The 13968-nt window shown below is 40.5% G+C and overlaps 1 protein-coding gene across 2 annotated transcripts; it reads right to left on the bottom strand.

Moving 5' to 3' along the window:
- Positions 1 to 407: 407 nt before the first annotated feature.
- Positions 408 to 13061, bottom strand: cldn19 (claudin 19). Of its 2 annotated transcripts, none has more exons than XM_080891386.1 (5): positions 12290 to 13061; positions 5960 to 6124; positions 5236 to 5320; positions 3910 to 4056; positions 408 to 1815 (listed from the first exon to the last, which is right to left on the bottom strand). In XM_080891386.1, exons 1-5 carry the CDS (start codon positions 12510 to 12512, stop codon positions 1779 to 1781), a joined length of 657 nt encoding a protein of 218 aa, XP_080747512.1. In that variant the 5' UTR covers positions 12513 to 13061; the 3' UTR covers positions 408 to 1778. The 2 variants fall into 2 exon arrangements, with proteins under 2 accessions (XP_080747512.1, XP_080747511.1); XM_080891385.1 differs by having other exon boundaries at positions 408 to 1324.
- Between the last annotated feature and the right edge of the window lie 907 nt (positions 13062 to 13968).

The following is a 13968-nucleotide window of genomic DNA, read 5'->3' as shown; positions in this document are numbered from 1 at the left end:
GCAATAACAAAAAACAGAACAATTAGTAATGTTTACAGACATGTGCATATCGTATTAAAATAGTACTTGAAAAAGCACGACCCTCGCTCTTATCCTGTTTAAGTCAGTTAAAAATGAGTAATTCTAGCCAAGATCACAATTTAAAATGTTTTCTAGCTCAAACTCTACAACACCAGACATTCTCAAAGGTGGACTCGCAAGGTTAACTTGCTCAGCACAGCGCCAACAAGGCTTCAGTCCAGTGGAGCAGAAGTGGAATTCCACATCTGCAATTATTGAACAACAGGGTGCAAAAGAAGGATTTGAGCTGGAATGGAGGAATGAGTGGGGGGAGTGGGCAAAAAGTCAGGCAAGGGTGAAAAGTAGGGAAAAAACTGATAAAGTACTGAGTCATAGCCAAATCCATTTTTCCATCTCTGTTTACTTCATTCTAAAGGAAACAGACGGGTATACAGGTAAATGAGATGATACACGACATGAAGGAGGTAAATATTAGAGAAAAAGAAAGGCATGGTAAATAAATGCAGGCATTTTAACTCTCAGCAAACTGGCATTCCTTAGTACAGGAGACAGCACACAATACAGTACGTCCTTAAGAGTCAATAATACGACGACTCTTCCATTCACACAAAATCATATTGGCACCTGACGATACACAATGGATGCACTTGGTATATCCTCAGCCCAGACTACTTGGAAACAGGCACAGAGTTTACAGTGGCATAAGGCAACACGTGGCAGATCTATCATGTATTTGTCCTTTTTGTTCATAAGTGGTACTGTAGAGTAGCTTCACATTCGTTTTTGGAACTCCAACAATAGAAACAAAGGGAAACACAAGTCCTAGCAGAGTAGCTGTGGACACACATCCCTCAGATGGGATGGAAAACAGAGAATTCACATACATGTGTGCAAACATGTGTTATAAGGCACTGTAGTAAAACATTATATGTAGTAAAAAAAAAAAAAGGAGTAAAGTTGGTGGTATATACACCTGGGTTTTTTAACATGTTATAGAAAACATACCCTGAATGACTGTCTCTCCCAAAGTCAACAACACAGATGAGGATGTCAAACCCCCTAAGTACATCTAATTCATAAAACATTTCCCCAAACAATTTCATTAATCTCAACAAAGATTAATATATGTTGTTGCAATATGCTTGAGTGTTTGCTGTTCATAAATTCATTCTTGTCTGTTTTGAATTTCTCAGTGAAAGGGTTTTGTCTGTTGACAGAATTTAAACCATGGTAGGGCCAGAAGACTCTCCCAAACTACAAGTACTGCTCCCTTTTCTCTGGTGGGGTACTTTTAACATTTGGTCTGCAATTCAAAAGGGAAAAAAGACACGTTTCAGTCACAGCGACAAGAAAAAAACCTCACATTTACAAAAACACCCAGAGGTCATAGGCTGTAAGTGAAACTACGAATCAGCACAACAGTATGTTTCAGTTTATTGTTAACTTTGCACCAATATTTGGACAGAAGGGGGAACAGGAGGTGTAGCAGAGGGTTGATATCTTATTTCTTAAAGAAAACGTCTGACCACATGAGTCCATATTTACAGAGACGGCTCAGAGACGGAGAGGGGGTCGGAAGAAGACAGTACACCTTGGTTCCCATTAAAAGTGATAAGGTGCAGATGTATTATTGAGAAAAAGGAAATCATCTACAAGAGGTCCAAATTGGAAGGTAAAGAGGTAACAGGAAATGAAGGGGGGATGGGGAGACAGTGGTGGGAGAGTCGGAAAGTCCTCGATAAAAAGGCGGGGGCTGATCAGTCAGGGAAACTAGTTTCACTCAACAACTCTGCCCTGAATTAGAGGAGAGAAGAAGACAGTCAGGATAAGACACATCAAGAACTCTCAGATTCCCACCATGTTAGAGAGCCAGAGGGATGACTGAGATGTTAGCCGACAGGTTTCAGAATCAGTGTTACATGGAAGCTGGCTAGCACTGTTCGGGTTAAAATAGAACATTTACCCTACAGAATGACTAATAAAGGTGGGCAGAAACATATAGAGTCAATGAACAGCTATACTGTTGTCTGGGGTGATGTGGAACTGCCTTAATCCTGCATTCTCTGCCACAAGAGACATACTCGAAGCTGCAAAAAAATAAAAGTCTTCCCTCCATAGAGGTGTCTGGGAAAAGGGCTTTCAGACTTGACCTCTGTAAACACTTGTCTGTTGGCTTTATAGGCCTAGTTGCTCATTTCCAGTCATATAGAAATGGGGAGATGTCACAGTCGCTACGACAGCAGAGCAGAGATGCTTGACATCCCATTGACATCTCATTTTATTTAGTACAAGTACAAAGAATTTCCTATAGACCTTCACCGTCCACCTGCCAAGTTTGAGAATAATAGAGCTCTCCACAAATAAGTCTCTTCTAAGAAGATAAGCCATGTAACTGGGAAATGGGGCAACTGGGACCTATTCTAAGAAAAGTTAATGGCTTTTTTATGTGGAACAGTGATGGACCAACTCTTTTAGAAACATAAATGGGGGCAAAGTGATGTGGGAGCATGAAGGGAGAACTCAAGAGCCAATTTAGCAGCAGCTGAGTTTTAAAGGGTCTAATGTGGCAATAGTTGCAAGTATCTATTGTGCCTCACCTTCAATGAGTAGTCGGTGGGTTGAAGACCACCTGTTTTTTCTATATGCAATCAACCAAACAGTGGAGTTAAATATAACACTTCATCATGCTAAATTATATAAAGATAATAGTATGCTGACATCTTTTAGCTTCTCAGTAAGATTATTCATGTGTGTGAATAGCTTAGATCTTAGGCACTGGTTTAGTTATACAACAGCTTATGAGATGAGGGAGTGTATGAATCTGGAATGATGGTGTTAGTAAATGGAGCGTGATGATATGTGTCGATGACAGTCTCCTCTTTCTCCTCGTGTTAAGTATAATGGAAGAGCGATAATCAGCAGCAGTCATACTCATTACACATCTAAACAGACACCTTTAACTAACAATTCACCCTCCACTGCTGCAGTTCAGATTGTGTCTGCATGTGCGATCTTCATCAAGTCCTTGTGGTGTAAAAAAGGACTGTGTAGTTTTACCATATGTGAGAAATTTTCTCAGCTGTTAATAAGATGGTTGTCCAGGGGCTTCCTCACTTAGGAGGACACCAGACACGCCTGCTTCTTTACTGTCATTCATTATGTTTGTTTGAATAACACTCGACAGCTTAAATAAATAAATTAAGAACATAGAAATTCTTTGTTTTGTTTTGAATTCTATATAAAGATAGAAAAGGTTTGGTGGTTTAGAGCTCTAAACTCTGTGAGTTACAAAATTAAATCCTTTTTTTCTCATTTGCACACAGGGTCAGGCCTTGTCCCCTTACACACGTAACTGCAACAGTAGACTGTGAACATACGTGGCAATTTGGAGGTAAAACACCAATGCAGCTCCAACCAGGAAGCACAGGACATGCTAGTAAAAGTTCAGCAAGTTTTGCAGTACTTCCTCAGATAAGAAATGCCCTTTAATTTGCAGTGTAATTTGCTCCAAACGATGTTTTTCTGTACCGTGCTTAAATTTGTGTTCATCGTATCGCTGTACTTACCTCTTAAAGTACATTAAATCATGACAAGCAGGAGATGTCAACTCACAATACAAGCTTAACACTTTCTACGTATAAGTTTGTACTTCTTTAGGCTCATAGCCACATACATCCTACTGGTAGATAATATGCTCATATATGTACAACTTCATATGTCGTGTATTGCTGTGTAAGATAAGAAGTGTCTTTGAGCTAAATGATTGCATGTGTGTATGCATGATAGTCTTTTTGTTAGATTTACAAGGGGAAAAAAGAGGGTGGTGCCAAGCGTGTCCTCTGCTCTCTGTTTGGGTGACTGCTGGAAGGGGTTGGGGTTTACACGTACTCCCTTGCTGTGGAAGGCTGTGATTGGCGGTAATATTGCTGTCCTCGCATATCTTCTTTGGAGCAGGAGCAGCACAGCAAAGAGCCACCCAGAACAGTCAGACTGGCTGCTGCCCATCCGACAAACAAGGCTGAGCCAAACTCATACCTGCACAGGAAACAAGGCATAAACAAGGCATAAGGTGTAAATGCTGACATAAAAAGACATACACAAAATAAAGGATAAATGGATATTGAAGCGTGGGCGATAAAAAATGGATAAAAATTTTATTATTTTAATTATTAGATATTGAAGACTAACCATTAGCATACACATTAGTCATAAGAGGAGCTTTACAGCTGTAATACTTGATAAAAGTAACAACTACTAGTATTAAATGATTTGTTTTTCCTTTTTTTTCATAACTGGAAACTATTAGCATCGTACATTGATCATATTTCTAAGCCAAAATTATCAAATATTTGGAAATGATGTTGCTAAATTAATCAATGGTTTTTCCTTACCAACCAAATGTTTGCAGCTAACTAGCTATTATTGTTTATTTGTGATTTGTATCACCAACTGGTCATATTTTTCAGCCATTATTAGCAACTATTGGCGACAGATGTTGACTATTTTAGTAATAACTACAGTTTACAGCTAAACTCATCTTTTTAACAGCAACCAGTAACATTAGCTGTTTTAGACGTATATGTCATACAGATATTAGCAGCTGAAAACAGTTGTGTCTGCAACTAGTCCTAATTATTTTTATTTGCCACATCTAGGTGGTTTTTGTAAACAGAACACGTTAAGTTTAACAGTAATTTGACTGCAGAATCTTTGTCACTGGCTGTAGTTCCAGTTTATCACATCATGTTAATTGTCCCTCAAACCTTTGAGATGAAGTCTGCTTACTTATGCCTGTTTCTTCTATGTACAACAAAACCTCTTGACTAGTCTAAAATATGACATTTTCAAATATACAAACAAACAAAAAAATAAGAAGACTGAGCACAAATACAACAGCGTGATAACTGAAAACAGTGTTAGACCAATGAAAACAGTATCACTGTCAGGTATCTTTTATTCAGGCTATTTAGTGTTTCCCACCTCTGCATTTTTTCTTTTCAACAACATTTTAAAGAAATATTAAACTATTGCAAACATTGCAATCTCATTATATGATATTGTGATATTTATTCGAGATCTGATACTTCCAGGTTTTGAATACACTGACAGTATTGTAGCAGTCGCAACTTGATTATGGTGTTTTTTGCTCTTTAATGAAGAGATTAAACCCTCAGCTCAAACAGAAAGGAGTGTATCACAATATGATTCACATACCTGGCATTGGGTGGTGTGTTTGGGTTAAAGAACTGATAGGACACCTGAGTGGCATACCAGGACACAGAAACCAGTGTGCATAAACCTGTGGAGGGAGAAACAGGTGAGGACCATGCTACCTGCAGAACTTTTCTGATGACACTACAGGAACTGGAGTAGAGGGAGCGGGCAAGGTGCTTTGCAGAGTGGTCTGGCAGAAATCACCTCTTTCTGAATGTCAGTGAGACAAAGGAATTTTTTTCTTCTAGGGGAAAAAAATACAACTAAGCCCAGGAAATGTCTCATGGGTGAGGAGGTTGAAACAACGGATAGCTACAGGTTCTTAGGTGTTCACCTGAAGGAAAGACTGGAATGAAGGTGTGTGTGTGTGGAGAGAGATGCACATACACAGCTTACATACACAGAAATTTCTGTCATTTTTTTCCTAACGTTTTATTTTATCTTATCTGTCAGTTTACTACACTAATTAATTCTGTTGCTACAACAACACCAATGGCTTGGCTTAGTAAATACTTGTTTAGTTTAATTTCTTTCCTTGGGATTGTGGTCTGAGGTCAAGAGCTAATGCCTCGAAAATGACCACTTCCTGTTTACAGCAGGGACTCTAATTACCCAGAAGACCCCTACTGCAAGAAAAATGCCAGACCACTCTTGCTAAATGCATTGAATGCCAGAAATACAGCGTCTTTTTATGCTGGTAAATGAAGCAAAACAACAGTTGCACCTGCAAGCAGAAAGAGTGCTCCTCCAGTCATAGCGATGCGGGACTTGGTGGCTGGGTTGTTATCTCCCACCTTGGTACACTTCATGCCCACCACGCTGACAATGATCCCAATAAAGCCCAGCAGTACTGACACCACCATAAGGGCCCGGCATGTCTGGATGTGGACTAGAGAAAAAAGAGGGGAGGAAAGAGATAAAACATGAAGTAGAGGATGTAGAAGTGGTGAGGAGATGAGAAAACAGAAAAGAAAAGAGTCTTTCAGCCCATCATTTGGAAAGACACAAATATTTCTAAACATGAAAGTGAAAACTGAGGGGAATGAAGCTATACATGCCATGCAGGGTTGATGGGAGACCACATGCATTTGTGACAGACAGATCATTAGGGAGAGTCCACCACTGTCCTACTTTTCCAAGCAGGGTAGTTCCAGAGGTGACTTTACTGGCCAAACTCTGGAACCGTAAATGATCCTTCAAATCTTCTCCACATCGTTCCACTGTGGTTTTGCCGTCTCTAAAATCGAATCCTCTACCCACACAGGCCTCAGCACACACATAACTTAGTGGGAGGAACATATTTACACATATTTACTCACATATGTGTAAGAGCACAATATGAGCACAGACACATTGACTGTAGGTGGAACAGACTGAGATGAAAGTCTCTCTCTGGCTCACACTGACTGTAGGAGGCCCCACTTTACATGTTTCAAACAGTGGGATTAGTGTGGCTTTGTCACAAAGAAAGATTGTTTTCGCGGGGCCGTCACCACAGCGATGTGAGTGTACTGCCTCAACAACAGCCACTCAAAGACACGTTAAAGGCAAAGCAATGCTGAGCGCCTAATAATACCGTCAAAATACTGATGGAGCGTGCCTTATTTACAGCAAGCGAGGGGATTGTTGAAATCCCAGCGGCGGTAGAAAACATGGAAATTCCAGCATCTCGATTGTGATATCTGACAAAGCTGACAAATATGGTAATTAAAGTAAACAGGGGGATTTCTCATAGAGGTTTCACAGCCAAGATCACAGGCATCACTTTCAAAAAACGGCAGCCGGTGTTGTGTTTGCATGTCCCAGGAAACACGCTGAACAGAAAACAATTCAATAGAGTCAGCAAACTCATTTTTTTAGTGTTGCCCCTTTGTTAGCTTTTACAGCTCCAGGACACATTAAAAAAAATCCCATTATGCACTCATTATATTCCAGGACCTTTGAAATATATCATTTTATTTATCTCCTGAAAACATTGTGGATGTTACTAGGTAAGAAGAAGAAGAAGAAGAAGAAGAAGAAGAAGAAGAAGAAGAAGAAGAAGAAGAAGAAGGAGCACTGTTGGTTATTACTAAATAATAACTTGGTAGTTTTTTTTATTGTGCACCAACAATATAATGGTAATTTATAATAGTAGGTCAGTGGTACATGTGAGGACATTGTCTGGTGGTAGCTGTAAAGTGTCTGCTGACGATATTGGTTTGTAAATGTTTACTAAGTATTTAGTTTCCTTTTATTCTTAGACAGTCTTGACTTGCTTTGGTTCACCATACGGCCAAAGTCAGGGGTGTTGGTCTCACTATTCCCACAGCACTGACACTGAATCTTCAAAGCGCACGTGCCTAAAGCATCAATATTTGATCCCCCAGGAATGAGAACAGGTCAGAAATTAAACCTTTATCATAAAATTGTTGATTATGGTATAGAATAATAAAATGTAAATGCAAGGATTTAATTGTTATATAATTGTCGTAATCTCTAGCACATTAAGGCAACTGTTGCTGTGATTTGTCGCTCTATAAATAAAACTGAAGTGAATCAGCTGCAGTACGATACACAATACAATACAATATACCACATGTTAAAATTAATTCCATTTTTTTATTATACAAACTATAATGTTATAGATAAACATAATGTAGAACTTTAATAATGACTTGTAAATATTATCAGTTATCATTTCAGTATTTCTTAACAGTAACATTAACATTGACATTTTAAATGTGCCCTTATTACACTGTGGTTAACATTGTAAGTTCTTACTGAATAGTTTGGTGTGTAGTAAGGATTTCAAGAACTGTGTCAGAAAAAGTGTTTGTTGACTTGTTCTACTGTTAACAAATGCTCAAGTAGAGATGTTCCTTGCTCTGTGACTCAAGTAGCAAAAAACTAATTCCTCCTACGAGCAACTTTTGCCACTCAGCAGCCAACACTGTCTTTCAGGGCATTGATCTTTGGGACTAAAAAAAGTGCATGTTTAAAATTGCCAGTCAAATCTGATTAAATAAATGTCTTTTCCCAAAACAAGGTATTAATTTTTTTCTTTGCTGCAGTGCTTCTATGATTTTTACCAATATCCGATTCTCTGAGTTCTGTACAGTCGAGTATCAGCCTGAGATGGAAGCTAAAGTCACCGTTTGTCATTGTGACAGAAATACACACACCATCATTCATGGTGCGGCAGTGAAGCAGCATTTCAAAAGCTGATCTGAAGGGACTTGAAGGGGGAACAATCTTTGAAGTCTGATTTATGGCTCCATTGCTCCTTTTGATGGAGTATCTGAATGGTCTTCCAGAGAGAGGGATTTGGAAATTTTTTGCTGTTGTTTTTCATTCACTGTAGACATTCCTGGTGTGTGGGGGTTTAGGCTAATGACTCCACTGACCGGTTTTCCTTGGTGAGACTAGAAGAAGGGATTGAAAGTGAGAAAGAGAGTTGGTTGAAGGCTGGCTCACCCACCCACTAGGTTCTCTTTTTCCACTGCTAAGATTGGCAGTACCAGCCACAACCTTTCAGTGTGTGTGTGTGTGTGTGTGTGTGTGTGTGTGTGTGTGTGTGTGTGTGTGTGTGTGTGTGTGTGTGTGTGTGTGTGTAGGCTCTGTAAGGTCCCATTGTGAGGTCACTTGAGTCTATTTTGTACAGACTGGCTCTCTGCCTGCTCGGTGCCTTACACTTACAGTTTAGTCCTCCAATGCAATTTCAACTCAAAGAATAAACTTCTGTTTCTCTTGACCCTTTAGTCATTTCTTTTCAGTGTATACCAGTTAAAGGACCCATATTAACTTGTCAAAGCCAACTCAATGGTGTGAATGCCTACAGCATTCACACAATGCTGTGTGAATGCTGTGCAATTCACACAGCATTTGAAGCATTTGTTGTAGGTAAATATCAATATTAGTGTCTGTGTGAGTCCACACACACTGCAAACCCTCATTGGCTGTTTTGGATGCATACTAAATATTTGAAATATTTGTCCTATAAAACCATTTTTACCATGTCTGACTCTCAGCTTGTTTTTTATTCTAAACAGTGTGAACCTGTGTAAACCATGATATTTTTTACTCAGTATAGATTACTGTAGCTTAAGACAACTGCTAATTACATCTGCATGACTTATCTGATACCACCCTTAAATGTGCATACAAGTTAAGCATAAGGTGTGAAGGGCAGAAGCAAGACCCCAGCTCAGATCAGAGGAGGCATCAATGACAACCCTTGTGAGTAAGTCAGATAAAGTATCAAAAGAAGAGCTAGCATGGAGGTGGGTTGCAAAGTAGCTTGCTTTGCAGAATTTTAATTCCGTTCCATTCAATTGTATTTATATAGCACCAGATCCCAATAACAGATGTCTTAAGTTGCTTATTATTGTAAGGTAAATACCCTACAATAATACAGAGAAACCCCAACTATCAGACAGCCACCTATGAGCAATCACTTTGATGACAGTGGGAAGGAAAAACAGTTTAAAAGGAGGAAACCTCCGGCAGAACCAGGCTCAGGGACGTGCGGGGCCATCTGCCACGACCAGTTGGGGGTGTGTTAGGTTGAAGCAGCTCTCATAGGATTTTCCAAATGGATGTGTAGAATGGTATCAGCTGAGCCATCAGCTGATGTGGGCTGATGTAGTAATCAGCTGATTTGCCAGAATCGCTACCGAGCTGAGCTGACTTTGTGGCTTACCAGAACTTACACAAACAGAAAGTGAAAAGGAAAGTAGCTCCCACCTGGATGTCAAACTAGTGTCCTGACTGACAGTTTTATTATGGACATTTTAGCCTTTTTACAACACATGTATTTGTGTTTTTAAAGACATAGGTCAAGAATCGTGGAGTAGGCAAAGCATGGGGACAAAGACTGACAGATGGGTATAAATGTCAAATAGTTTGGAGGGACACGTTGTTGGCTTTGATCTTAAAAGAAATACAAGAATCTAATACAAGAACATTTCTACCTAACTGGCCATAGATAAAGTAGGTTTGACTGACCAAATGTGCATACATTTCAAGATGTATTGTATAATAGAAACTATTTTACTATGAATAGTGTCTTCAGAAACTCATTGTCAAGTTCGATTTATAAAGCAGACTTAACCTTTTACATGAATGTCTGGCATCCACAGGAAACATCTATGCCTTTTATGTCAAATGTGCAAGAGGTTGCTATTTAGTGCGACACACAGATTGGCAGAGGCAGGTCAATGTCACGCTCAGATTTTACTGGATGCAAAGAGCTGTCCTTTCAGCACCACCATCCTCCTTCACCTCATCTGGCAAATAACAGCCATCTGTTATTTTGACCACTGCCTTCTTCTTGAGCAAAATGCTCAGTAAACCTGCAGCACTTTCCACCACATTTGCTTGGCCACATCAGCACAGTCTAGTGAACAATTATACCCGCCGTCACATGCTGCTCCTGCTGCGAACATACCCAGGCGAGAGGAGCTCCTTCAGACCTATTTGTGCCTGATCAAACCAATACCCGAGATTCCGACCTGATCCGGGACATGTGATTAAATCAGTTCTGTTTCGTAATGTGTCTGGGGGAAAATCTAAACAAAGCAGAGATTGTTCAAGAATGTTTTATTCTGTAACAATTGGGTATGTTATCCTAGTCCTAACCCTGCCCCCTGTTTTCTAGATGAATTTCTGGTAATTTGTTAACATCTATAGAGTTTTATAAATGTATCACCTGTTTATATGATTTAAATGGAAAAGCTTGGAACATAAAATCTGTCATGCCAAATGACTGTGTAGTCTTTATTTGAAAGGTAACATCTTCTAGTTTCGGAATAGTTGTCCATCTAGCAAAATCCAACAATAACTCGAGGAGACTCGATGGATGTTAAGAGGTTAACGGACAAGTGGAACAATGTGCTCGTGTGGGGACGATAGAGCACATTCTGGGAATATCTCTGGACTTTAGCTCAACAACTACCCTTTTCTTCTCCTAACAGCCTCTATTCATGCCCAAAGACAATACACTGTTCTTATTGCTGCAAGGAACCAAAGGAGATGGGAGATCAGCTCGGACGCCCCATCACAACGATCGCCATCAGAAAGTGTGTTGATAGGAGGACTCACAGAACCGCCAAAATGTTTGCAAAGTGCCTCATTTGTTGTTCCAAGGAAAGCGTGCCACAGCAGTAACCACAGAGAAAAACAAATGAATTGTATTGTGAAAGTGCCTTCTGACCAAGCCTCCCCCCCTTAACACCCGCTAGTCTTTCATTAGAATCTCTAATAGGATAATTTAAGCAGACAGTAGATGGATGGATTCATATAATCTGTGTGCCTTTAATTATGACTCACTAGGTCCAGCTCACAGATTGGAGATGACAGGAGACTCGTATTCTGAGCTAATTTACGTCCGAACCCCACATTCCGAACCCCCTCCTACTCATCACACTCTACGCATGGTGTTTTGGAGTTCTAATAAAGAAACTAAGCTGTAATAAAGATGTGAACAGCAGCATTTGAAGTAAGATTTATAGCTTGCATGTTTATTGCATCCCAGTTAGCATTTAGCACTCAGGGAGTTGTTTTTCTTCTGTTTTTGCTGCTGATTAATGGCAAGAGTCGGCACACATGAATGGGCCATACTATAATAACTGTGTACCGTAGTATATAATAACTATAATACATGTGTAGTGTACCACAAAAGATGTTTCTTGGGAAAATTTTGTATAACAAAGCAGAACAAAAGGTTGACAAATGTTACGGTAATTAAAAATATAAAATAAAAGAAGGAAAGTAGTTTGAAAGAAAGGAAGGAGTGTGATTGAAAAGTGAAAAAAGTTTATCAGCACATTAGCAGTTTAATTGAATTTTACTCTTCGTCATCTGAGTAATTGTACATTGAATATAACTTCACAGTAACTTCACATCCAACAGAATCAAACCTGAAAATCCTTTACAATGAACCTGCACTCCAAACAGAAGTGATACCTAACATGGATTTCTTTAAAGACAAGGACATCACCGTGAGTAGGAAAAGGGCACTGCTACAAGTTAGAGATCCTTGGGTTTTAGGAGCAAATTCAAATGTGGTACTCACTGTCCAGCGAGAGCATGGAGTCAAAGATCTTGCACTGCACCTGTCCCGTACTCTGTGAGGCACAGCTCATCCACAGCCCCTCGTACAGACCCACAGCCGTGATGATGGCATCGCCGGCGTACGATGACTGCTTCCACTGGGGCAAGGCAGTTGTGGAGATGATGCCAATCCAGCCACCCAACGCCAGAAAGTAACCCAACAACTGTAGACCTGAGTTAGCCATTCTTCTCTAACACTGTCTCTCTGTTTTCTGTCTTGTCTTGTTCTTTCTCTCCCTGCTTGACTCGCAACAGCTTCTAACTCCTCCTAATGCGTCGCCCTTTCTTTGAGCGGTCTCTGTGGGCACACTTGCTACTTGTCTTGCTTTTCTTGCCACTATCTGGTCCCTCTGAGCATCTCCTTGTGCTCCTCTGCTCCAATTCGCATTTGTAGAACTCTCTTCTGTCTCCTTGTCTCTAATGCTCTCTTTTTCCTCTCCACGTCCTTGCCTGGTTTTTCTGCCCCTCAGTGAAGACAACGAGCTGATCTCTTCAGATCAGGAATCTCTCGTCTGATTTCTTGATCCCTGTGAGGTTCAGTCAAAGTGAAGAAAGAACTGGTCAGCAGTTCAGTTCATCAAGCATTGCCGCTGGGCTGCCTCACACTCTGCATGACTTCCTCCAGTCTCTCTCTCTCTGTCTTTCTCTCGGTTGCTTGCTAACTTTCACTCCACTACAGTCTTTCTATCTACTCCAGGCTCATGTGGCACAATGAGGGGTAGAAGGAAAAAATGGGAAAAAAGAAAAAAGAAACATGTGGACACAACAAGCTGACCATGGAGGGATGAATAAATGGGTTGGTTTCTGATTGGACTGTGTTGTAGCAACGCCTACTGGGAGGGAGGAGGAAAGGGTTGATAGAGGAGAGTAAGAGCCGTTTCAAACAGAGAGGGAAAGGAAAAGCAAAAAGATCTGGCTTTGGAGGGAAAGCACCATAGGTGGAGACAGAATTAGGCAATTCTTATAAGACTGTGCTAATCCAACCGGGGAATTCCAAAGAATCAGCGCATGGTACATGTGCTGATTCTTTCAAAGTCTACCCCCTCCGTTGGAGGTGTGGGGAAGGTTGTGATGAAGCGCAACAAATGTACATAAATCAGCTCCAAACAATGCCGAGCCTGTAAAGAGCATGTCACATCCAGACAGGCTCTCTGCAAATTATGGGCCGCCAAGGCAAGCCTCCCCTTATCACCATGGCAACCCCAACAAATGAAGAGAGAGAAAGAGAGCGCGAGAGAGTTCAGCCAACTGTACATCCTTACCAGCTGTAAATGGAAGACACACTCCGGCCCTTTGTGTGTGTGTGTGGAGAGTGCAGGAACCCGTTTTTCCCATAGCTGCATGCCCTATCAGCTGTCCTTCAACTCGCCTCATCAAATTAGAGTGTCGACACACTGAGAGACACGGCCAGTTTCTCACATCTATAAGAGACATGTCTCACCCCCACCCTGCTCTCACACTCACACACACACACACACACATGCACTGTCTACATAGTAAACATGTTCTGGTCAGTATCCTCAAAGTTGTTTTGGGGTGGACACCAAAGAACAAAGAGTAGTTTAATGAAAATTGCCTTTTCTTCACATGCTCTCCAGCTTGTCTTTTTGTCTGTCACGTCTACCTCTCCTACCAAGTCAG

This window comes from Rhamphochromis sp. 'chilingali' (assembly GCF_963969265.1).
Source record: "Rhamphochromis sp. 'chilingali' genome assembly, chromosome: 9".
NCBI classification, from domain to species: Eukaryota; Metazoa; Chordata; class Actinopteri; order Cichliformes; family Cichlidae; genus Rhamphochromis; species Rhamphochromis sp. 'chilingali'.
The sequence above is the reverse complement of the archived record's forward strand: the minus strand, read 5'-3'. Positions and strand labels throughout refer to the sequence as shown.